General features: G+C 47.8%; 1 protein-coding gene across 2 annotated transcripts; it reads right to left on the reverse strand.

Annotated features, from left to right (window-relative positions):
- Nucleotides 1-7,533: 7,533 nt before the first annotated feature.
- On the reverse strand, nucleotides 7,534-19,323 carry LOC311600730 (ATP-binding cassette sub-family F member 2). Of its 2 annotated transcripts, none has more exons than XM_084787770.1 (15): nucleotides 19,174-19,323; nucleotides 18,341-18,545; nucleotides 16,100-16,312; nucleotides 15,496-15,678; nucleotides 15,247-15,418; nucleotides 14,493-14,588; nucleotides 13,297-13,399; nucleotides 11,520-11,615; nucleotides 11,186-11,305; nucleotides 11,013-11,102; nucleotides 10,626-10,736; nucleotides 9,949-10,011; nucleotides 9,602-9,730; nucleotides 8,896-9,099; nucleotides 7,534-8,192 (listed from the first exon to the last, which is right to left on the reverse strand). In XM_084787770.1, the coding sequence occupies exons 1-15, from the start codon at nucleotides 19,315-19,317 to the stop codon at nucleotides 8,055-8,057; spliced, it is 2,067 nt and encodes a 688-aa protein (XP_084643896.1). In that variant the 5' UTR covers nucleotides 19,318-19,323; the 3' UTR covers nucleotides 7,534-8,054. The 2 variants fall into 2 exon arrangements, with proteins under 2 accessions (XP_084643896.1, XP_084643897.1); XM_084787771.1 differs by lacking the exon at nucleotides 19,174-19,323 and adding an exon at nucleotides 19,011-19,145.
- Between the last annotated feature and the right edge of the window lie 6,309 nt (nucleotides 19,324-25,632).

Below are 25,632 nucleotides of genomic sequence, written 5' to 3' on the forward strand. Positions count from 1 at the left end.
AGGGTTGGGGACACTTGTCTAGGAGGATATCTGTCCCTGAGACTGCACACTGAAAGGTCCATGGGCAACGAACGGCTACAGGAATGCCAGGGCAGAGTGTGGGACAGCTCCAGCTACGATTCTTGTGCCTATCAATAAAGTAACAGTCTGTGTAGTACCATCAGTGAGCTCAGAGAGATACGGCATCATTATGACAGCAACTTCTCATCTGGAGGAAACATCCAGTGGAGTTTGTTACAGTTTCAACTCACTCCCCCTCTGCAGCCTCCTGAGAAGCAAGTGTGCAGTTGCACACTACTAGTTGTTTTTCTATTGTTGTGATAAAACACCATGACCAAAGCAACTCGTAGAAGAATTTATTTTGGCTAATGGTTCCAAAGAGCTGGAGTCTGTAATGGCAGGTTGGAGCCGGCAGGCAGGTGTGGCAACTGGAGCAGGCCGCTGAGAGCTCACACCTTCAACCTCAAGCACAAAGCAGAGAGAGCAAACTACAAATAGGGCCAGGGCTTAAACTCTCAAAACCTACTCCAAGTGACACACTTCCTTTAGCAAGGCCACACTTCCTAAACCTCCCCAAACAATGCCACCACCTAAGCACCAAATGTTCAAATGCAGTAGACAAAAAGAGATATATCAGTTGGCATAAGGTTCTTGTGTAATTCAAATGCCGATTTCTGTATCCCCCATTTCTGGTTGCAAGCCTTGTTCTGAGAAACTCCAGTCTCAATGTTGTATAAACACTGCTCCTCAATTGGCCCCTTGTATGCCAATAAAGCAGCTTACAGCCAATCACTGAACAGGTGAGAGAATAGGCTGGACTTCCTGCTAGGTAGGGGAGGAGGAGTTAGAAGAGGAAGTAGGGGATTCAGCCACAGGCAGAGGTGCAGGAGAGATGAAGAAGATTCAGCTGGAACAAAGAAAGAACAAAAAAGCAAGTAACTTGGGGAATTTGGGAAAGATGGAGTCAGGATAACAAAGAGGGTTAAGAACAGGCTTAAACTGCTCAAGATTGTGTTATAAGGCCTTATAAACACACATAGGAAAGACTCAATTATTTGTGTGATAGCCGGGTTAAGAGAGAAACTAAGAGAAAGAAACACAGTTTTACAAAAATAACCCTAACACATATCATGCACCCAGCACCTACAGTATGCCTTCCCTGCCTCCTATGCTCTGCAGCCCGCTTTTTCTCCTTTTTGGGAGGGATAAAGTTTTGGGAGTAGAGCTAGGGCCTGGTACATGATGAGTGCACAACCTACCCCTGAGCCACCTCCTCGGCATGGTCTTGACTCTTCTCACACTCTCTGTGGACAGCTAGGGGATGTATAAGTGGAGGTTACCAGTCACTGTTGTGCCTCCCACGTGACCTGGTGCAGCTAGTGCAGGAATCACACCTTTAGCATCACCAAGAGGTGAAGTGTGGCCGAGTGGGGGAACTCAGGCCAGGTCAAGGTCATCCTCAGCAAAATAAGCAGATTGAGGCCAGCCTGGACTACATGAAACCTGTCTCAAAAGCTGAGCGATGGTGGTGCACACCTTTAATCCCAACACTAGAGGGACAGATACAGGTGGAACTCTGAGTTCAAAGCCAGCTCTAGTGTCCAGAGCAAGTTCCAGGACAGTCAAGGCTACACAGAGAAACCCTGTTTCAAGAAAAACAACAAAACAAAACCCCAAGATTTATATGGCTCTGAGTTCAATCACCACCAACACCCCCACCTCAAAACAAACGCATAAATCTGTACTGTGCTGTCTCCCAGCACAGTGTCTGCTGTATAGAATACAAGATCATGGATGAGAGCTGATGTCACGAACCGGTCCTCTCAAGGTAGCACATCCTAGGAATTCTGGGCCCAGAAGCAGAGATGTCCCTAGCCTGAGCTCTGCTTCAGCTGTGTTAAACACAGTCATTCATTTACAAAGCACTGTCACCTGTCTCTCATGGCATGCCTCCAGATGGCAGTTTTTTATAAAGTGTTACCATTGGAGTTGTGGTAGCTTTAAACACTGAAGACTTGTTGCCCCAGACAATACTTTGGTTTAACACATCCCCTTTTCAAATCACCGCTGTGCACAGGCACATTTGAGCTGGTGTACTTGGTGATGTCCTCGGTGCTCTCTGATACAACCCTTGGCCAGCTCGCCTGGCAACAACAGACACACAGCTCCTGGGGCTTTCCAGGAAATCAGGGTGTTTAAGCCGCTCAGAAGCCATCACTGACAAAGGAGTTGGTGACGGCTAACTTTGGTTGTCAAGTTGAACATACCTGGGAAGAGGGCCCCTCGGTTGAAGAACTGTCTCCCTCCATCAGATTGCCTTGTTCCCAAATCTGTGGGGTATTTTCTTGATTGATAATTGTTGGAGAAGGACCCAGCCCACTAGGGGCAGTGCTATCCCCTAGGCAGGTAGGCCTGGGCCGTGTAGGAAAGGAGCTGAACTTGACTTGAGGGCAAGCCTGTAAGCAACATTCTCTGCATTTTCTGCTTCAAGTTCTTCCCTGTTTGGAAGTTCCTGCCTGACTTCCCTCAAGGATAGATTGCAAGCTGTAAACTGAAATAAATTGTTTCTTCTCAGAGTTGGTTTTGGCCATGGTGTTTAACACAGCAACAGAAAGCAAACTAGGACAGGGTTCATGATCAACCCATGGCCTTGGCAAAGATGGATGTCAGGGACCACTGTGTTAGTGGGGGTTTCAAGCCGAATGGTGACCGAGATCCCAGTCCTAACACAAAGAAACAGGACCCTGTGTCTCCATTTCATTCCTACTGTCCTGTTTTTGGCAGTGGACCAAATATGTAGTGACAGTTATTAGTCCATACAATTACATGACCTAGTGACAGTTGTGGCCACTGTTATTTTTTGCAAGTTTACTCAGATATTCACATAAGGACAAAATGCATTGAGTCAGGTGTGGTGGCACACGCCTTTAAACCCAACGTTCAGGAGGCAGAGATGGGAGGATCACTGTGAGTTGGAGGCCAGCCTTGTCTAAGAGTAAGTCCAGGACAGCCAAGGTTACACAGAGAAACCCTACCTTGAAAAGCCAAAAAAAAAAAAAAAAAAAAAAGTACTCATTATTCAACATGAAGCTATAAATCCAATTTTATTTATACTTTGTGTGTGTGTGTATGTGTGTGTGTACATGCATGGTGAGCATGTGAAGGTCAGAGAGCACATGTGGGAATCAATTCTCCTGTTACTGTGTAGATGCTATTTATCAAATAAGTCATCAGGCTTGGAGGCAAGTGCCCTTTCCCTAGGAGCCATCTCTTTGGCCCTGTACACAAAGTTTAAACGCAGTTTATGTAATTGCAAAATGATGCTAGCCCTCGTAGGTCAGTGTCTTTAGCTAACAAATGGGCAGTTATACATGCATTTTGTTTTTTTACACGTTTGTGTGTGTCTGATTATGTGTGGGTCAGAGGTCAACACTGCCTTTCTCAAATCATTTTTCACTACTTTTTTTTTTTTTTACTTTTTATGTGAATGAGTGGTGTTTTGCTTGAATGTATATCTGTGTACCACTTGTGTACAGTGTCCCAGGGAGGCAGAAGAGGTCCTCAAATTCCCTTGGTTTAGAGTTAAGAGTTGTAAGCTGCCATGTGGATAACAGGAATTGAACCTAGGTCCTTTCTAAGAGTAGCAATGCCCTTAACTGCCAAGTTCTCTCACTACCATATCTAAAATTTGACAAATGTATTCATTTATACAACCAATTTCTCAGTCACAATATTTTATTGTGCTAGAATGTTCCTCTATGCCCTTCCTAATTTCTCTCTCCATCTAAGGCAACTGTTCTTAGTTCTCCCTCCATAGTCTAGTTTATAAACAACTTCAAATAACTGTTCATGTGCCATTTCACACAAATGACTCATATAATATATATTCCTTTGTGTAGATACTTGATGTAAGAGGACCCAGCCCACTGTAAGCAATACTGTCCCTAGGTAGGTGGGCCTGGGACGGATAAGGCAGCTGAAGGGGAACTTGAGAGTATGCCAGTGAGCAGGATTTCCTCCTCCTTCTCCTTTTTGGTTTTTCGAGGCATGTTTTCTCTATGTAGCCTTGGCTACACTTTGTAGACCAGGCTGGCCTCAAACTCAGTGATCCACCTGCCTCTACCTCTGAGTGCTGGGATTAAAGGCGTGCACCACCAGATAGAGGCAGGCTGTGAGTTCGAGGCCAGCCTGGTCTACAAAGCGAGTCCAGGACAGCCAAGGCTACACAGGAGAGACCCTGTCTCTAAAAACCAATTAAAAAAATAAAAAGAAAGGTGTGCTCCTCCCACCCCCACGCCCGGCCTCAGGATTTCTTTGTGATGAAAGCAAAATGCAGGGCCAGAGTAGAGAGAAAGCCATGAGACCTGAGTCCACAAGGGCTGGCTGGGATGATGACCCAGAAGTTTAGTGCTTGCAGCTCTAGCAGAGGTCCATGCTTAGTCCCTAGTACACACCTTGTTAGGTGGCTCACAACCATCTGTAGTTCCAGCTCTGTGACTTCATCTCTCTTCCATGTCAGTGTAGCCTATGGTAACAGCCACTGTGCTGGGAGATAGTACACCACAGATTATTTGCTTGAGGAGTGGGTGTTGGTGGTGATTGAATTCAGAGCTGTATTCAAGTCCTTTTTTTTTTTTTTTTTTTTGAAACATGGTATCATGTAGCTCTGGAATCACTCGGTAGTCCAGGCTGGCCTCAAACTCACAGATTCGTCTGCCTCTGCCTCCTGAATGCTGGAAATAAAGGTGTGTGCCACCACTCCCTGGCTTTTTAAAAATGCATTTTTGTAGAAAAAAAATTTTTTTATACTTAGCTTCATTTGAGTGGGTCTGATGGATTACATGTTTTCCATCTTATTTTCTGAGACAGGGTGTCTCGCTGAATTTAGGGCCTACCAAGTGAGCTAAACTGCCTGGCCAGCAAGCCCCAAGGATCCTCCTAACTCTAGATCCCCAGTGCTGGGATTACAGGAGCGTGTTGATGTGCCCAGCATCTTTTGTGGACGTTAGTGATTCATAGTCAGGTCTTTTGTTGACTTTGCTTGTATATATGTGCACATGCACACAGTCCCTGAAACCCTGGAGCCTTAGACAGAGGGTAGTAAGTACCCAATATGGGAATACCGGGAACTGAACTTGGATCCTTATAAGCACAGCAAGTGTTCTAAACTGCTGAGCCCTGGATACTCAGGTCTGACTATACCATCTCCCTGCCCTTGCATCTTGCTGTTTTCATCAGCACATGAGCACATGGATGAGTGACCATTCATACCAAGAGTTGCTGTGTGTTTTCAGAGTGTTGTTGGAGCCGGGTATGGTGCTGCACACCTTTAATCCCAGCACTCAGGAGGCAGAGGCAGGCGGATCACTGTGAATTTGAGGCCAGCCTGGTCTACAAAGTTAGTCTAGGACAGCCAAAGCTACACAGAGAAACCCTGTCTTGAAAAACAAAAACAAAAGTGTGCTGTTGGACACGTGCATCTTAGTCCTGAGTAAGTAGGTGAGTGGGGGGGGGGGGGGACACATTCTTAGAGGCTTGGAGGACTCCTTAGGTTTGTTCACTTAACCTGTATTTGGTTAGCAGCAAGCACACTGTAAGTCACTGAAGTGCTGGACCAGGATGTAGGTGACCTGTGGTCTGGGTTGACCGTGAGTCACTTTGACTAAGGTTCTTCCCTCTGCTTGTCTCCTTGTCCATCACAGGAGCTTCTGGGTGGGTCTCTTGGACAGATGGTAGGGACCTATGAAAATCTAAGATGTGAGGGGACTTGGTCAGTGTAAAGGGTGACTAAGCCAGCAGAGGAGTCAGAGCTGGGGCCTTGACACTCCTGCCAGCAGAAGGCTGCAGCTAGTCAAGTCTTGGTCATCTTCCTAGGGGCTGCATGGGTGAACAGTGGCTCTCAGCTCAGTCACCCTCTCCTGAGTCCCTGTCTGACCCAACCCTTCTGTCAGACTTTGATCCCAGGGCTAAGACACAGGTACTTGATCACTATGACTATGGAAGTCTACAACAGCTTGAAAAATAGCAATTTTTTTTTTTTTGGAAAAGAGGGTGAGGGTATAAGTCAGAAACTAGTGGTTGTGTGTAGGAGGGGGAAGACAGCAACAAATGCCACTTGCCTGCCTGTGAAAACATGCAGCACTACCACTCCTGTGTATGTTCCAAGACCCAGCGACATCGAAGCTGTCTGCTTTGAGCCGAGGGCAGTTCTGCATCCCAAACAGGGCACAGCTAATTTTAGATAATGTGCAGACTTTCTAGGCATTCTTAAAATGGCCATGCTGGTTTCCCCACCGCTGGGTGGGTGTTAGGTGACATAAGCTGACTAGAAGATGAGGTTGAGAACACTTTCCACCTCCAGATGCCAAGTCCTTCCTGAGCTCCAGGGACCCTGGTCTTTGGGGGGTAGGGGGTGGGATGGAGGAAAGGAGGGCCAGAAACCCAGGCTGGCCACAAACTCCCTAGTGTAGGGATTCCAGGCCTGTGCCGTACCTGGCTTTGAGTTCCTAATGACCGGCAGGTGGATTTGGTGGCAATAGGTCTATTGAAAACCCAGTCTGGATTCTCAGGGCAAGCTGACTTAAACCACTTTACTCCCAGCACAGATACCAGCGGCAGGTTTCTCTGGGGCTATGGTGGAGCACAAACCTGTAAATCTCAGCTCTTAGGGGGATCGGTTCATCTGTCCATCCACCTAAGCAGCTCTGGGAGCACATTTGAGAGACCTTTGTCGCTTTTTCAAGGATCAGGGCCAAATCTGCCTTTCTGGGCTGTGACCATTTTGGGTACTTTTGACCCTCTTAGTATTCAAGCTAAAACCTGGCATCTGATTTACAGTCTATGTGTTGGTTTTCTCACTTGATCACAAGCTCCCTGGGGGTTTAGACACCACCTGGGAGTTTCTTTTGCTATCTCAGACATGCTGTTAACACATACTGAAAAATGGCAGTGTGCTTTCTCACAGGTATTGCTGAGGTTTTGGGGGTGAGTGACAAACACCCTCAGGTAAGGCTGGATATGGCAGTGCCCGCTGACATGAAGTCTCACTAAAGGGCCAGACAGCCTATGCAGGACCCTGGGCTAGATATAAGCTGGATGCAGCTAAGAAAAGGGCAGGTGTGGAGACGATAATAGAGCTCTGCAACCCCCACTCCACCTGATGCAACGACAGATCTAGTGAAGAGCCTGCACTTTTAACACTTTTAGCAAGTGTCTGATGTGCAGCTGGCAGCAGTATGTCATACTGCAAAGCATGGGCTGTAAAGTCTAGGACACCAGGACACTTGATAGGAATCTCATTTCCTACCTGTCCCTAGGACTCCCAAAAAGTTGGCAAGCTCTAACTCTGGGACTTGAGCCCGCCACACCCAAGTCCCGTAAAGTCCCCTGAAACACAGGTCTAAGGAAAAGCACAAAACAGAAGGGGGGGGGGAGGATACATTTCTGTAGCCCCAGAGGGCCAGACTTCTACCTCATCAGGCCATAGCTTGCAGGGTGGGAAAAAGGCTCAGAGACCCAGGAAGGAGGGGAGTGTAGCTTCCTCCTTCTTTATTGGACACTTTGTAGATGACACAGATCTACAGATCTACAATGTTAAATAATTATTAAAATATGGACCAGGACTAAGGCCTTGGCCCAGAGCTCCAAACCAGAAGCAATCAGGAATGGGGGTGATGGGCTGGCGGTATTCCTCCAACATCACCTAAACCCATAAAATGAGGCTCTTGAATCCTTCCAGGGCCCAACCAGGGCTTGGGCCCTTGGGTTAACCCAGGTACCCCTGGCTGCATCTCTCAGGGCAAGGTAACCAGCAAGGGTCTGGAGGGAACAGCCAGCTGAGTCCAGACAGACAGACCCAAATGGAAGGAGGGTAGGGAACGGACAGGTGCTGTCCAGCTGGAGATAAGATGCAGCGAAGGCAGGCTGAGGGGAGAGACTAGGGGCAGTATTGCAGCAAGGCGGGAGTGCAGCCCCAGGGTCCTGTCCTGAGTGGCTGGTCAGGTGTCAGCTGGCAGTCTCCAGGTGGCATTCCTGACCCAAGCCTGGCTGAGGGCTCACACGTTGTGGGTCCTCTTGGTGAGCTGGGGCTCCTCGTCTACAAGCTTGGACTTGAGGTGCTCCTTGTAGGCCAGGATGTCTCCAGGCCACTTGGTGATTGTCTGCTTCTCACAGACCCAAATCTCCTTCGCAACCTGGAAGCAGATGTGTTGGACTTGATCTGGCCAGTCCTAGCACCTCCCACCAGCAGTACTGTCCTGGGCTTCCTGAGGCCTCACCCTACCACACCCAGCTACTCACACTGCCTACACAGGTTCCTTGGGACACCTTACCTGGAGCACTAGAAGCACATTCTAGAACTTTCCTAGCTGGATCCTGCTGTGTCACCTCCCTCCTGTCAGGTCCCCAGCAGGCTCCAGATCTCTTCAGAGGCTTCAGGAGCCACTCGCTTTTCTACCCTAGCTGCTGCTTCTTTTGTTTGTTTATTGTTTTAAGACAGGGTCTCTCTGTATAATAGCCTTCACTGTCCTGGACTCTTAGACCAGGCTGGCCTTGAACTCACAGCGATCCACCTGCCTCTGCCTCCTGAGTGCTGGAATTAAAGGCATGTGCCACCACCACGCCCAGCTACCCTAGCTTCTTTAGAGCCCAGAAACAGCCAGTAGCCTTTGCTCCTCCTCCTCTCAATCCCGCCCCTTCTTACTACAAAGCATTTAACTACTACCCTCACAGAATGATGAGGTCTGGCTGTCTCCAGACCACATGGACCCGAGCCCCTTCACTGACCTTAGCAAATGTTGCTCTGGCCTCTACGTGCCATAGCTGTGCTTCACACAACCTTCTACCCGTATATTCCAGCGCTGTGTGCTATGCGCTCCGCCTGAGGCCACAGCTCACCTGCTGGATGAGTCTGAAGTCATGGCTGACTAGCATCATGCCACCCTCAAACTCATTGATGGCATCTGCCAGTGCGTCAATGGTCTCAATGTCCAGGTGATTGGTAGGCTCGTCCAGAAAGAGCATGTGAGGATTCTGCCAGGCCAGCCAGGCCAGACACACTCGGCACTTCTGCCCATCCGACAGGTTCCGGATTGGGCTCACCTAGGGGAACCATGACATAAGGACTTGGTGCTACACCTGCCATGCATCATAGGACTTCTTTCCTCTCCCTGGCTCCTGTTATCACTGTAGTCTTTTTTTTTTTCTTTCTGCAAGACATGAGTTTGGCATGACCCAAGATCATACAGCACGACCGAGGCCAGGCCATTAGTCCTGAGCCCTGATGAGGGCTACCTACCTGGTCATGACTACTCATCTCTCACTCAGCACGAGTCCTGACGCAACGGCACGATCAGGTAACCTTTGGTTTCCTGTCTGTGCTCTAGGTTGCCGTTCCCTTTGCTTTCTTCTCAAGCACTCTGGCTCAAGCCTGTCGCAGTCCCAGTCACTGTCCTTACCCCACAACCTGAGTACATGACACTATAGAGGAAAGGACTAGAGGAGACGCTGGGATGGCCTCTAAACCTAGGTGTGAGGACAATGTCCCTTAACCCTCTGGCCACTGCCTATGAACCATCTTGGGTCCTTCCCACCCCTCTTTCACCTGCTGTTTCCCAGTGAGGCCGTATCTGCCAATGATCTTCCTCATCTCCTCCTTCTCCTTGATCTCTGGGTAGCACTTCATCATGTACTCCAATGGTGAAAGGTCCAGGTCCAGCTGCTCCTGTAAGTGCTGCAGAGAAAGCAAGACCACCACATTTGAGGGGAACCTCCTCCAAAAGGCCTCTTGGTGTGACAGGGGCCTACCCTAAAAGGGACCTGTGTCAGGAGCCCACCAGAAACTTGCTCAGGATCCAAGAAGCAGGGAGGAGCTCTGTTCCTAGAGGAGGGACTTGGATGGATATAATCCCATCTTTAGCCTCACCCCCAACCTTGACCCCGGGTCTGTACCTGATGGTAACGCCCTATCTTGACATGAGAATGTTTCCGGATCATTCCATCGGTAGGCAGAAGCTAAGAAAGAATATTAATCATAATTACGGGGGTGAAAAGGAAGCCAAGACAGAATCAAACGCCAGAACACCGAGCAGGGCTCAAACAACGTCCTCACTTAACACACAGATTGCCACCCAGGCACACTTGAGTGTTGGGAAGGTGGAACATATCTCAGTGGAAAAAGGCACTGGCTACCACGCTTGACAACCTGAGCTGGTCTGGAATCCACGCCCACAAGTTGTCCCCTACCACCACATATGAATGTGTACACAATAAAACAAATGTAAAAGTATATATTTAGGAAGACTCACTAAAACAGACTCTTAAGGTGAAGGCACACAGTAGCTTACTAGGTGGACATGAAAGGTCTGCTGTACAATACATCAGTAAGGCATTTGATGCAGGCACAACATACACACTCTCCAAAGAAACCCCATTGTATCAGCCCCTCTAGAGCCTACCTTAGTTACCGTCACACGCATGCATTCACATGCATTCTGGTCATACAGACCCTCCCCACCTCCCAGTCCCTCCAGGTGGCTCACTCAACCACCAAGGCACGCATGCACTCCCTTCTTCCTTAACGGAGGTAGCAGGAGAACCCTGACTGACACTCCACCTTAGCACCATACCTCTCCGGTTAGCAGCTTCAAAAGAGTGGACTTCCCCGCACCGTTGGGTCCTACCAGAGCCACTCGTGTGTCAAGGTCAATGCCAAACTCTAGGTTATTGTAGATGCAAGGCTGAAGTGGGTAAAGAGAGAGACAGACAAAGGCTAGAGCTTAGATCTGCTCTGCCCTGCACGCCAACCCCGTAGGTGGGAAGAACAGAGAAGGGAATTACTGTCAAAGCTGATCCCAGCCCTCTGCTTCCATCTGCTAAACCTGATGTTTGTCTCCTGGCAAAAGTCAGCAGGAATGAATGAAGCAGGGGAAAGGGCTCATGCATGTGCTGTGCATGTGCACCCGGCCTCCTAGCTGCACATGGGCTCTTGTGCATACGCTCTGGCCTACACTCACCCCGTCCTTTGTGTACTTGAAGCTCACATTCTGCACCATGATGACAGGTGGTGGGATCTTACCACACGGCGGGAAATAAAATGACAGCGTCTAAGAAGAGGAGGCATTTTCAAGTCAGTACTTTTTTTTAAACCCATGCTTCAGCCACCTAACCACACCCCATCAGACCTCACCTTGTCACTCACAACCCTTTCTGTCAGCCCTGATGCCATCATTTTCTGTAGTGTTTTCTCTTTGCTTTGAGCCTGCCGGGCCAGCTTGGCACTGCCATGACCAAACCTGGCAATGTAGTTCTGCAAGAGACCAGAAGGGGGATTGGAGTGAGTAAAAGAGACAGGAGGGGGAGGGGGCTTGAAGTATGTACAGACCAGAAGGGGGCTTGAGGTACGCATAGGAAACCAGAAGCAGCAGCTCAAACCTAGAGTAAGAAATGACGAACTTCTCCCCAGCCTCCTCCAGCCCCCGTGCTTTCCGATGCAGCGGAGAAGGGCAGCACAGCATCCCTACCTTCATGTGTGCGATCTGGTCCTGCTCCCAGTGGAACCTCTTCATCTGGTTCTCCTCCAGCTCCAGCCGCGTCTTCACATACTGATCGTAGTTACCCTGTGGGGAGAGGTCCAGGTGGCAGCTTTACCCAGGGTCAGTCCTGGGCACTCACTCAGGTTAGAGGTGACAGCATCACCGACTGGCTTCTGCTCTAAATCTGAGCAGTAAGAAGAGAGAAACTAGATGGCGTGGTGGCGCACGCCCAGCTCTAGGGAGGCAGAGGCAGGCAGATCTGAGTTTGGGGCCAGCCAGGTCTACAAAGTGAGTCCAGGACAGCCAAGGCTACACAGAGAAACCCTGTCCTTAAAAAACTAAACCAGAAGATGAGGAACCGCATTAAAGTGGAACATACTAACCTACAGCCCGTTGCTTATTTTTGCAGTGCTAAGGGCAGAACCCAGGGCATGTCATGTTAGGTCATGCTACAGCCCAACCTGGAATGTATGAATGTATATATATCTTAGATTCCATGCCTCTTGCTCAGCCAGGCCAAGCCAGGTTCCATGACAAATCCTACAGTTAACCAGAAGGGCACAGTATCAGCAGAAGCCCTGAACACAGACATGCTGACACCATGTAGCTCAGGCCCTCAACTACCCCCTACTGCCCACACCAGAGGCCAGTGCCATTTATGGATAAGGGTTGTCCCCCACAAGGGAAAACAAGCCAACTGGAGTAGGGTCTTACCTGAATTGGATTGCCAAGGTTTCTGTCTTAACCAAACAAGGCCCCAAGACTCAAGCTAGCCGTCCCTTAAAGAGACCTACAAACAACTCCCATGTACACAACAACCATACTATACAGTCTAAGGAGGCAGACTACATACTCATCTATCAAGGATAGAATGATTATTAGGGATTACTGAAGAGTGGTTGGAGATGGCTCAGTGGCTAAGAGCACTGGCTACTCTTCCAAAGGACCTGGGTTCCATTCTCAGCACCCACATGGCCATCTTCTGGCCTCCTTGGACACTGCACACGTGAGGTACATAAACACTCATGTAGGCAATGCACACTCATACACATAAAAACTTAAGATTCAGGACAATCAAAGATAAAGGATGCATCCATATATGGTATTTTCTACCAAGGACTGCAAATATACAGTTTTGGAAGGTAATATTAGTGCTCCACAGTAACTGTGGAAACAGTCTATTTTTCCTTTTCCCATTGAGACAGATGCGCACTGTGGAATCAGGCTGGTATGACCCTTACACTTCAGTCATGTAGGGCCAACCACACCTGATTCAATTTTTTAAAATAAAATTTTATTAAATTTTTCTTTACTTAGTGGTATGTGTGTGTTCATTAGATTCCCAGCATCCACACCAGGTGCTCACAACTGCCTCGAACTCCAGCTTCAGAGGATCAACACCTCTGGTCTGAGCAGGCACCTGCACTCATCCACACAAACCCAATTAAAAATAGTAATAAAACCAAATATTGTAAAAAATAGACTAGGCACAACAGGGACACTGCTGAGATGCTAATTTATCTTCCTGTGCACCAAGCTCTCACAACAGTGAAGGCAGAAGCACACAGGCTACAACAGGATCAGGGCCTTCCCCAGGCACTGAGGGAAACCAACTTCTTTGCTATAAGGCAAGCACACACACAGAACAGACGTCAGAAGCAAAGGCTTTGGGACTAAGATAAAATGTGCTGCAGAACCGTCTTTAAAGAGCTAGTTCAGTTTTCAATGACAAAGGACCAGCAAGCGCGGCGCCAGGCCCACTCACCGTGTAGTACTTCAGCTTCTTGTTGTGCATGTGGATGATGTTGGTGCAAACTCCATTCAGAAAGTCCTGGGAGTGGGACACAAGGACCAGGATGCGCTTGAAACTGCAAAGCCAAAGAGCCCATCAGAAAGGTCCCAAGCCAGAGATGGGCCACAAAAAGCTACAGAGCCAGACCCAAGTGTCCTGCAGCTCCTGTAGCCAGCAGAGACCTAGGTGACACTGCATTCTCTCAGGGGTGTGTGTGGGGGGGGGGGTGCTGGAATCTTTCAGTGGTAAGACAGCTTGAGCCCCAGCCTACTGTTCTGCAAACAGAACAGAACAGAGTAGAGATGGTAGTAGTAGTGATGCCAACAGTCTGTAGATACAAGTATTTAAATAGAAGGTATCCATACCAAGGCTGGGGCCAACCCAGATGATTCAGTAAGAGAAACATAAGCCCCCCGCACCCCGCCCCAGTTCTTTTTTTTTTTTTTTAGTTTTGGTTTTTCGAGACAAGGTTTCTCTGTGTAACGGCTCTAGCTGTCCTAGACTCACTTTGTAGACCAGGCTGGCCTCAAACTCGGAGCAATCTACCTGCCTCTGCCTCCCAAGTGCTGGGATTAAAGGTGTGCACCACCACCCCCAGCCCACCCAGAGTTCTTGTGTAGTTTGGCTGTTCTGGATCTCCCTTCATAGATCAGGCTGGCCTTGAAATCAAAAGAGATCCACCTGCCTCTGCCTTCCAAGTGCTGGGATTAAAGGTGTGTGTCCAGCATAAGCCCTTTTGAAGAGAGCAGTAAGGTAGATGCTATTGTTTCCTTTCAAAGCTGAGACAATATTCTGAGTCTCTCAGTTCTTAAGTTTATAAAAGAACCATGTCTATATTTGCTATTATTTTTCTTTCTCACCATCATTTCATAAATTTAAGCATTAGGCTCACCTTACATGATTTCACGTACACTTATATACACATGCACACACCCCCACAATAAACAAAAGGCTCATATAATTCAGATTAAAAAAGAAAAATATCCCCAAATCCAAAACCCCCCCCAATGAACAAAAAGGACCACTCTAACTGTACTCGGCACTGGCCACACCTGGCCTGACTCTGGCCTCCTTTCACATAGTCTCAACAAGGCAGCTTCCGGGCACCCATTTCCATTGTACTCGGCTCCCAATGCCCCAGGACGGCAGCTCCCAGCCCCAGCCCTTACGTCTTAAGCTCCTCTTCTAGCCACACACAAGCATCCAGGTCCAGGTGGTTGGTAGGCTCGTCCAGGAGCAGCATGAAGGGCCGGATAAAGAGGGCTCTGAAGGACACAAAAGGAAACAGAGGCACCCTAGATGCTGAATGGAGGGTGCAGCTTTTCTGCCACAATGCTGGTCAGGACTGGACGGAATCTTCAAGCCTGTTTTCAGAGGCAGAAAACTGTACTACAGTGCAGAACTCTGCTAGCAAAACTACCCATTGATACCTCCAGAGTCATGAACCGAAACAAGCCTTTTCTGTTTATAAAGTGTGCAGTCTCGGATACTCCCTTCTAGGGAGGGGTACCAGCATAGTGCCGGACTACAGAAACTCACTTTATGCACAAGTGTACAGAGGTAAAAAGGACCGATGACATTAATGCTGTCTAATATTTTACTATCATAAAAACTAGCAGGACAGAAACACAAAAAGCACGAAGGACTTCAAGGTGAAAGAAAAACAAAACTGTACTATTTCACTTAGGCCTGCTTAGAGTGCTACTGGACCATGTGCTAACATGCCAGCACTGAACAAGCATTTTTGGGTACTTAGCCAATACCATCCTGCCCGTACAACTACCCACACCATATCACTGAGGGCTGTCTCATCTGCACACACTCAACATGATGCCTGCTCTACACAGCTACCAGAGTGAACATTGCACTCTGAGAGATTGGGGAGGGGAGGGGTCAAGGATGAGGGCGAGGGAGGAAGCCCACCTGGCAAGAGCAACTCTCATCCGCCAGCCACCACTGAAGTCTTTCAGCTTCTTGCGCTGCATGGCAGGTGTGAAACCCAATCCGTGTAAGATCCTTGAGGCCCTCATCTCGGCTTTGTCGGCGTCCAGCTCTTCCAGCCGCTCATAGAGTTCCATGAGCTTCTCACACTCCGCTGTGGGCAGCACATGACCATCAGCGCCCTGCGGATCCCAGGAGGAAGGCCAGCCCACCCTGGGTGTGGAGCCATACCATCCTCATGAGCTAACCGCTCGGCCTCCCTCTCCAGCATGGCCCGCTCTGTGTCCACCTCCATCACACACTGCAAGGGTGTCTTCTCGCTAGGAGGCATCTCACGGGTCAGGTGGTAGATGTCGATGTGCTCGGGGATGGGCACTTCACGTTTCCCGATAGCAGAGAGCAGCATGGACTTTCCTGAGAGGGTGACAGGAAGACAGTCAGCCATGGTATCACCATTCTTTTGCACCTGTTCCTATTAGGCAACCCAGGATCCCCATTCTTAAGTGCCTTCCTTCCTTTAGCTCACTCAAATCCCACTATCCTCTGCTCTCAGGACTCTCCCAATTCCTCTTCAGGTCTTGTCCTTCTGCGCCTGTGAAGTCCTATTCATTTATAAAGGCTCCCCACTCCTGTTTCCCCTACCAAGTCTCTAGCACGCGGTACTAGCACATGTCACAAGATCCTCACATGGTACTTACTACACACAGCCCGTGGCCCAGGCAGGTCTGGTCCCCACTCACAGAATAAATCTCTTGCTTTGCTAGTACTAAATACATACTGAGTGACAGACAAGGTAAGGAAGAGAAAGGCCTACCTCCCCCTGTAAGGGCCTTACCAATTCCATTTAAGCCAATGAGGCCATAACGACGGCCTGAGTTTAACTCCAGTTTGGTGTCACTGAGCAGCTCTTGACCATGAAAGGTGAGTGAGAGGTTGATGATGTGGACGTCAGTACTGTTGGGGTGAGAGGCCAGGACACCAGTGACAGCTCGAGCAGCAGCTTTCTTCATCTCAAAGTCCTCTAGCTCCTTGGTCAGCAAATCCACTTCTGGGACAGAAATGTAATTTGGGAAGGGACTGTGAGACAGACTCAGATCTGCGTCAAACAGGCAGATGCCCACAGACTCAAGAATTCGAGAGCTTCATACCCAGTGCACATGATAGATTTTCCTAACACCCTACTTTCGCAGACAAGTTTTACTTTGCAAACTTTCTAAGCTCCCTTGTCCTTCCAATGTCCTTTCCTCCTCCACTGTTCCCCTCTTTCTCCATCTTCCAGAACTCTGGCCAGGGATAAAACTTCCCCATGGCCTCAGCTGGGTATGGTGGCACACACCTGTAATCCCAACACTCGGGAGGCAGTGAGGCCAGCCTGGTCTACAGAGAGTTCCAGGACAGCTTGGGATGTTACACAGAGAAATCCTGCTCCAAAACAAAAAACAAACAAACAAACAACAAAAAGCCTTAATTCCATTAAAGATGGACCCAGAAGCTGGGCGTGGTGGCGCATGCCTTTAATCCCAGAACTCGGGAGGCAGAGGCAGGCAGATCACTGTGAGTTCAAGGCCAGCCTGGTCTACAAAGCAAGTCTAGGAAAGCCAAGGCTACACAGAGAAACCTTGTCTTGAAAAATCAAAAACCAAACCAAAACAAAACAAAAAAGATGGACCCAGAAATACAAGAAGAAATAAACTTTGTCCTTTCAAGTTAGTTTTGGTCAGAGTGTTTTGTGACAACAGCAGAGAAAGGAAACTTTCTGAGGGCAAATTATGTTTATAGTGTGAAGAATAGCATTATCTAGTATGGAAAAATACTCAACAAATCCCCAAAACATAAATAACAAAGCTACAGCTATATTCGAAGGAAAATTACATAAAGCAATATGTAACAATAAGTTATTTGCTTTGTATAGTCACTATCCCTGTGACATTAGAGTACCGTACTGTGGGGGTGCTGGAGTTGACTCAGTGGCTAAGAGCACTGGCTGCTCTTCCAAAGGACCTGGGTCCAATTCCCAGCACCCACGTGACAGTTCAAAACTGTCTATAATACTTGTTCCACGGGATCTGACACCCTCACACACACATACAAATCTTCATAAAATAAAAAGTTTTAACTAAGATAAGTAAATAAGTAAGTAAAAGTGCTATATGGAATATATATGATGTCATACACACACACATATGCGCTATACGGTGGTAGTGGCTCATGCTTTTAATCCCAGTACGGGGGTGGGGGGTGGGGGGAGTGGGGGGGGGCAAAAGGCACCATATGGTAAAACCTAACGAACCCACTACTATAGGTAAAAAAGCAAAACAACAACAACAACAAAACAAACAACAGGAAATAGCAGTTGCCTTCTTCATTTTGGTTTTTTTTTGTTTTGTTTTGTTTTTTTGCTTTTTTGAGACAGGGTTTCTCTGTGTAGCCTTGGCTGTCCTAGACTCCCTTTGTAGACCAGGCTGGCCTTGAACTCACAGCGATCCACCTGCCTTTGCCTCCCAAGTGCTGGGATTAAAGGCATGCGCCACCACACCCGGCTGCCTTCTCTTTTTATTGTCCACTGCAACAAAGTAGATCAATTCCCATTTGTGTTTGACCTTGAATTCAGTTTTCTTGATCAGTAACAAGGTAGCACTATCTTTAACTCTAAGGGTTTGGTTGTCACTAAGTTTCATGTTATATAAAGACATATGTCTGTGGGCTTTTTATTTTGTAAAAAAGGAAAAAGAAAAAAAAAACAAAAGGAAACAAAAACAAACAAACCCAGGCTTGCCTCAAAGCTCTCCATCTTTGTACATTAGTTTCCTGAATACCCGGGTTAAAGGCGTGTGCATCTGCATCCAGATTTTTTTTTTAAGATTTATTTATTTTATCTATTGCATATGAGTGCTTTATCTGCAGAAGAGGGTATCAGATTACATTATAGAGGGTTGTAAGCCACCATGTGGTTGCTGGGAATTGAACTCAGGACCTCTGGAAGAGCAGGCGGTGCTCTTAACCACTGAGCCATCTCTCCAGCCCGCATCCAGATTTTTAACTGAAGCAGCCGGCTCAGGAAATTCACCCAACGCACCTCCATCACCTGTAGTCTCTCTGCCATTGGCCTCCTCATTTTTCTCCTCTGCCACCTGAGGTTCTGTGACAGCATCTCCATTTTCCTCATGTCCCTTTCTGGGCCGCTGTCGAGCTTTGGCAGCTTCCTTCTTTTTGGCTGCCTTCTTCTTGGCCAGGTCGGAAGGCATGGTGATGAGCCACAGGGGTACTGTTCTTTCAGGAGTCTGAAGAATAGCAAACAGATGCGCCAAAACACTAAACTAACCGGTAAGTACGTCTAGAGAGCCGCACGTATCCCATCCCTCCTTGGAATTTTCCTATCAAGCCTCTGGTGCCCCGCTCTCATCCCTGCCAACTTTGTCCGGGTTTCTCGCACTCTCGACCGCTCTCCCAGCCTCATCTCCTCCCTCAGGGCTCGCGCGCCAATCCCCGCCGCCAGCTTCACTAGGATGCGCTCTTCCCCCGGGCCTTTAGTGAAGGACCGCTCTGCCACTCGTCTCCAGTTTCCGAACTTGGCGCTCGCGCACCTCAGCCGGCCGCCTCCTTGTCGGCTCTTCACCGGGAGTTCGTCCCGGACCTCCTTTCGGTCCCCTCCCCTCCACCCCACCGACTGCTGCGAGGTTTCCCTCCGGGAGCTACGCGTCCACCCCGGCCGGTCCCTAAGGGTCTCCGCGATCGCTGCCTCTCACCTCCCCCACACCCCGCTCGCCGGCGTTTCTGCCCGGGCCACCAGTTCTTTTCCCTTTCGGCCCTTTCCATCCCGACCCTGATCTCTCTTCCGCTTCTCCTCCCGCTTCCTGCTCACGGGTCCGCACTCTCCTCCCCTCCGGCGCCCCTTCCCCCTCAACTCACGGGGCCTCGCCGCTCGGCCTCTGTCGCAACAGAGCTGCTCCTTGAGCTCCTCCGCGTGCGGCCGGCTCGCCAACCAATCACGGCCCCGGGCGGCTCTTGGCGCGCTGCCCCGAGGGCTCTTGGTAAATGTAGTTTTCCAGTCATAACAACTTAGGGCGGGACTCTCTTCAAGAACTACCACGAATCCCAGGTGTTGCGCGGTTCTAGAGACGTCATCAGAACGCGCGAGGCTCCGGCTTCGGGGAGGATTAGAGTACAAGAGTCCCGTTCCAGCAGGCCGGTTTGAAGAACTGGAAACTGCAAATCCCAGATTGCTCCTGGGAGACGGGGGGGCCTGGTCTTGCAGACGGTACCCCACCTTTCTCAGATAAGTTTACCCGGCCAACTGGTTTAACCAGCAGGGAGTGCGACTACGCTTCCCAGCATGCATTCTAAGAGAGCCGGTCCAAACAATAGAAGAGAGGTAGAGGGGAAAAAAGGAAGAATGAGGTGCCAGTGGGCAAAGGCGACACTCAAAGTGAAGTAGCCCGTCCCTTCGCAGACCATGCCACCAGAGCTCTGCTTGAGAAAGGCGTCCTTAGTTTTCATGGAACCGAAAGTACAGAGCCTCATCCATCGCTGACCAAACTTTTAGAAAGTGCCAGGCGTGGTTCTGCACCTTGGCATCTTAGTCAGGAGTTGCTAGGTTCCACCAGAGCCGTGTGTTTTATTTATAGCGTGCTGCAAAGAGTCTAAAGTGGCCCCACTTTGCTGAGTTTAGCTCTGTAGACACCTAACTATGACTTGTTTCACTTCTTTTGAGTTTCACTATCTAAACTCTCTAACAGGCTTAGTGTTAGGTACATTATAAACTAGATTTGTAGCCTCAAAAACAAGGCAACTCTTTATGAGCTTTGTTACCTTTCCGGGCTCCTGTCCTTACTTATTACTGGTGACATTGGGGCAAGCCCTTCCTCTGAGTGCACTCTCAGAAAGTGAGCCCTTTTCCCTCTAAGGTCACCATGTCCCAAAGCTAAATAGAAATTAGGCATGAAGGTTATCGAGAATAGACATTTATAAACAGCTTCAGAGCCTGCCTCCTATGTCGTCAGTAGCACACTAATTTGGAGAAAAAAGAAAGCATCACCCAAGATGTAAAAGGATTGTTACAGATTAGAAAAGGGAGGAAATTGAAGAGAGTGCTTTGCTGAGGCCCACTAAAGGAAGCCTATTTTGTTCTGATAAAGGCTAGATATTTTAGCTGGGCGTGGTGGTACACACCTTTAATCCCAGTACTTGGGAGGCAGAGGCTAGAGGATCTCTGAGTTCAAGGCCAGCCTGTTCTACAAATCGAGTCTAAGACAGCCAAAGCTACACAGAGAAACCCTGTCTGGGGGTTTTTGGGTGGGGCGGGGGAAGCGAGTTATTTTTTGGAGGACCCTCTCTCTCCCCTCCCCACTGCATGCTTTATTTCTTCGGAATGTGCTGTTCTTTACATTACATGTAGTTTAAAGAATAGACCCAAAGTTGTATCTTCAGCTCTGGATAGAAACAAGACTTTCTGAATTGTCAGGAATATTATAAGATTCCTATCTAAGTAATCATTTTGGTAACGAACAAAAAATGTATCGCCTTTTTTTGTTTTGTTTCTTGTTTTTCAAGACAGGGGTTCTCTGTGTAGTCTTGACTGTCCTGGACTTGCTTTGTAGACCAGGCTGGCCTCGAACTCACAGAGATCCACCTGCCTCTGCCTCCCGAGTGCTGGGATTAAAGGCATACACCACCACTGCCCAGCGGTACTATTGCCTTTTAAGAGGATCATGGTTTGATTCCCAGTACCTACACCAGCTGGGTCACACTGCCTGTGAATGCAGTTTCAGGAGATCTGATGCCCTTTCTGGCCTCTGCAGGCATTAGCACACATGTGGTAAACATAGAAACAAGCAGGTCTGGGGTGTGGGGTGGGGATGCACATCCACATACCCACACCACAGCCAAATAAAAAAAAAAGTAAATGGGAAAGGGCCTTTCAATCACATAGACAGGACAATGCAGCTCAGGAAGCCGTCTGTACCCAGAAACTAAGACATGGTAAAACAGCTGCCTACCTATGTCCACCACTACCCCATGAGAAATGCTTTTTCTTTCTTTTTTTAAAATAAGATTTATTAATTTTTAAATTATGTATGCAGTGCTCTGCATGCATGTACACCTGCTCACCAGAAGAGGGCAGCAGATCACATTCTAGATGGTTATGGGCCACCATGTTGTTGCTGGGAATTGAACTCAGGACCTCTGGAAGAGGAGTCAGTGCTCTTAACCTCTGAGCCATCTCTCCAGCCACAAAATGCTTTTTCTTTACAGTGTTCCCTTTTGGGTCCAATGTCCAGCTCCACCTTTGACGATGTCCTCAGTTTACTCTATGGTAACTGTCTTTACTACTCTCTGTGCCTTATTGGAATTTATTCAATAGAGACGATAATGACTGGGGATGTCAGAGAAAGATTCCTATAACAATAAGACTCAAGAGCCTGGACCTGGTAGTGCATGCCTGTAATCCCAGCACTTGGGAGGCAGAGGCAAGGGGATCTCTGAGTTCAAGGCCAGCCTGCTCTATAAAAGCAAGTCTAGGAAAGCCAAGGCTACACAGAAAAACCCTGTCTGGAAAAACCAACCAGCCAAACAAACAAACAAAAAGACTCACCTCTCCCCCCACCACAATAGAAATAGCTTTCCTCCTTGATTGTCAAAGATACGTCATCTAAACGCCATTGGCCATAGCCTAGAATAACCTCCACCAGTTGAACAGAACTGTTGGCATTTTACACAACCAAAGTAAGCATACACATTCCAACATAGCAAGGAAGCCTTATTCAGGGATGATAAATACAGTCGCCCTTGACCACAGGGCACAAGAGTATATGAGTGCACTCAAGGGTCCAGAGTATTTCTTGGGGCTACCTTTGTGCATTCTAAGGGGGGAAGGGGCTGGCTACTAAGTCATGTAATGTGAGTGGTTCCCTATCTTGACAGCAGATTTGAGTTATATAAACTTTTGCTCACTGTACATGCCCATTCCCATGATGCATCTGATCTTTAAACTTGTTTTTTGTTTGTTTGTTTGTTTTTTGTTTTTGCTTTGTTTTTTGTTGTTTGAGGCAGGGTTTCTTTGTGTCGTCCTGACTGTCTGGTCTTGATTTGTAAACCAGGCTGGCCTTGAACTCACAGAGATCCACCTGCTTCTGCCCCCCAAGTGCTATCTCATGCCTCACCCCCTTTCTTGGCAGCATTTGTTTTTGTTTTCCTTTTCATTTTAGTTGAGTTGAGTTAGTTTTTTGAGTCAGGGTTTTCCTGTTGACTGTCCTAACCAGGCTTTCCTTAACCTTACAGAGATCCACCTGGCACTCCTTCCCAGTGCTGGCTTTAAAGGCATGTGCCTGGCATTATGTTTGTTTTCTTTCTTTTTAAAAAAGATTTATTTATTGTGGTGGCTCACGCCTTTAATCCCAGCACTCTGGAGGCAGAGACAAGCAGATCACTGTGAGTTTGAGGCCAGCCTGGTCTACAAAGCGAGTCTAGAACAGCTACACAGAGAAACCCTGTCTCAAAAAACCAAAAAAAAAAATAATAATAATAATTTTTTTGTCTATATAAGCACTTTATTTGCATCTATGCCTACATGACAGAAGAGAATATCAGATTTCCTTATAGATGGTTATAAACCACCATGCAGTTGTTGGGAATTGAACTCAGGACCTCTGAATGAGCAGCCAGTGCTCTTAACTGCTGAGCCATCTCTCTAGACCCTATTTTTGATTTCTTGACTAAAACGAGATAGAATCTCAATGTAATTTGGTTTGCATAGCTAAAAAAAAAAAAGTTAATTTTCCCCAAATGTTTATTGGGCGTTTGTGCTTTTTTGAAAGCTGTCTGTTGAGTTCACTTGCCCATTTATTGATAAGCCTGTTTGTTCCTTTGATGTTTAATTATTTGTTCTTTATATATTCCATATATTAAACTTGTGTCAGACAAATATCTGGCAAAAATTCTCTCCTGTTTTCTGGCCTCCCTTCATTCTGGTAATGATTCCTTCGCCATGCAGGTTTGTCTTAATAGGATGGGATGTTACATAGTAGCTCTTGCCGCTGTTACAGACCAGCTAGGCATGATGGGGCACGCCTTTAATCCCAGCACTCGGACAGCAGAGGCTGGTGGATCACTGTGGATTCGAGGCCAGGTCTACAAACTGAGTCCAAGACAGCCAAGGCTACACAGAGAAACCCTGTCTTGAAAAAAAAAAGTAAAAATTAAAAAAATTAAACAGACCATGACATCCAGGCACTAAGCGCCTTAGAAGAAGTGACCAAGGAGGCGAGGCTATCACTTGGTACAGCATAACCACAGTGCTGTGATCAAATCCAGCTTCCCGTTCAGAGTTTGACCTTGGGCAGAGTGCATACTTTCCTCTGTGGAGAGCGACTGACCTAGTACAGTACTTGCCTGCTGTAGTCCTCAGAACGATGAACTTAGTTCAATTCCAAGGTTTCTATTAGCCAAGTGAGTTCCATCAGGCTATCTGCATACACATAGCCCAGACACCTGAGCTCCCTGGGAACCCTGTCTACAGCCATCTCTCAGCCTCATTCAGCATAGTGGCCACAAGCCTGTAAGAAGTTATAAGACAATAGTATTTATTTTTTGAGAATAATGATTCATTATACTATTTGTATCATCACATTTAATTCCCCCAGCAAATTCTGAGGTGGATGTTGTCACCACTGTTACCATTCTACACACAAGCTCAGGTACAGTGCAAAACAAAACAAAAAACAAAACACTGCTCTTTAGAGTCAGTACAAGAATTTAAGGCTGGAATCTTCCGGTTCTCTACCATCAGGTACCATTGATGTAGCCAATCACAGTTGTGATATCCCACAAGTAAACAGTTGATAGGCAGTCTTCCTTAGAAAACTTACTAACTACGTGGATATTTTGTCATTCCTACCCAGAGTTACGATCTTGTGCATGAAAAAAGTCCTAGGGATGAGAGGAGAAGAAGTAAAGGTGAAATACTGAAGAGTCACAAAAAGCCACCGTGCAACAAGAACTGATAATTGGTTCACATTTGTCCTGGTTAGTTTTTGGTCAACTTGACACAAGCTAAGGTCATCTGGGAAGAGGGAGCCTCCAGTGAGAACATACCCCATCATATTGCCTGTGGGAGCATTTTTTTTGATTAGTGATGATGTGGGAGGGCCCAGCCCACTGTGGGCGGTGCCATCCCTAGGCAATTGGGCCTGAGTTGTATAAGAAAACAAGCTGAGCAGGCTTCCTCCATGACCTCTGCTCAGCTCCTGCCCGCAGGTACCTGCCTTGGCTTCCACTGACAATAGACTTTGACCTATAATCCAAATAAACACTTTGCTCTCCCAAATTGCTTTTGGTCGTAGTGTTTTATCACAGCAACAGAAAGTAAGCTAGGACAAAGCCTCTAGGAGTGGAGCTGTCCTTCCTGGGAGCCAAGTGCCATCTTTTCTTTCTAGCTCACCTTGGGCTGTTTTGTACTGGGTCCTAGCTGCCCTGGCCTTGGTAAGTCTCTTTCCCACCACACCCCACCCCATCCCCCACCCCTCCCCCCAGGGCCTGCACATGCTCTCTTCTTTGCCCAGAAAACTCTGCTTTATGTCTGGATAAACCTGAGACTTGGGATCTCAGCATGTCCACATTGCCAATCTAATGTAATTCTTCTTGATTTGGCTTCCCACTTAATTCTATACTTTAAAAAAAAAAATGGCCGGGTGTGGTGCCTTTAATCCCAGGACTCTGGAGGCAGAGGCAGCCGGATTGCTGTGAGTTTGAGGCCAGCTTGGTCTACAAAGTGATATATATATATATATTTGCGTGTGTGCATGCAACAAAACACTATCGTGTGGATGTCAGAGGACAATTTGATGGAGTCAGTTCTCTCCTTTCACCAGGCATGGAGCTCAGGTCCTCAGTCTTGGTGGCAAGCACCGTCACAGAGTGTGTGTCATCTGACTGGTCCTTCCTTAATTCTGTATTTTTCTGCCTTGAGACTCGCCATAGTGTGTTAGTGTCTACAACTGTCTCAAGCAATCCTTACCACCTTCGAGCTACAGAGCAAGTTCCAGTCTAACCCAGGTCTGTTCGTTCCCGGTCACATGCCCCTCATCTGAGGCTTGTGTACCTAGTACAGTTATGCATTGAAAATTCAGTAGAGAAACATTTCTTGAGCCGCTGAATAGGCGCTGGTGTTGAGCAGCCGATTTAGTTGAAGCGTGATCAGAAAAGGGGAGGGCATCTTTCTTAGAGCTAACAGGGTTGAGCTGAAGTGGGGAATGTATCTGGTGCAGTCAGGATGCAACCGCCTTGGCATTAAGAGCCTCAGCGTAGGAATCCAGCCGTGTACAGCAACCATAGAGAGCTCACGGCGGGAGCGAGGGGCCGGATGCGGTCACC

The sequence above is a fragment of the Acomys minous genome (assembly GCF_964271855.1).
Source record: "Acomys minous genome assembly, chromosome: 6".
NCBI classification, from domain to species: Eukaryota; Metazoa; Chordata; class Mammalia; order Rodentia; family Muridae; genus Acomys; species Acomys minous.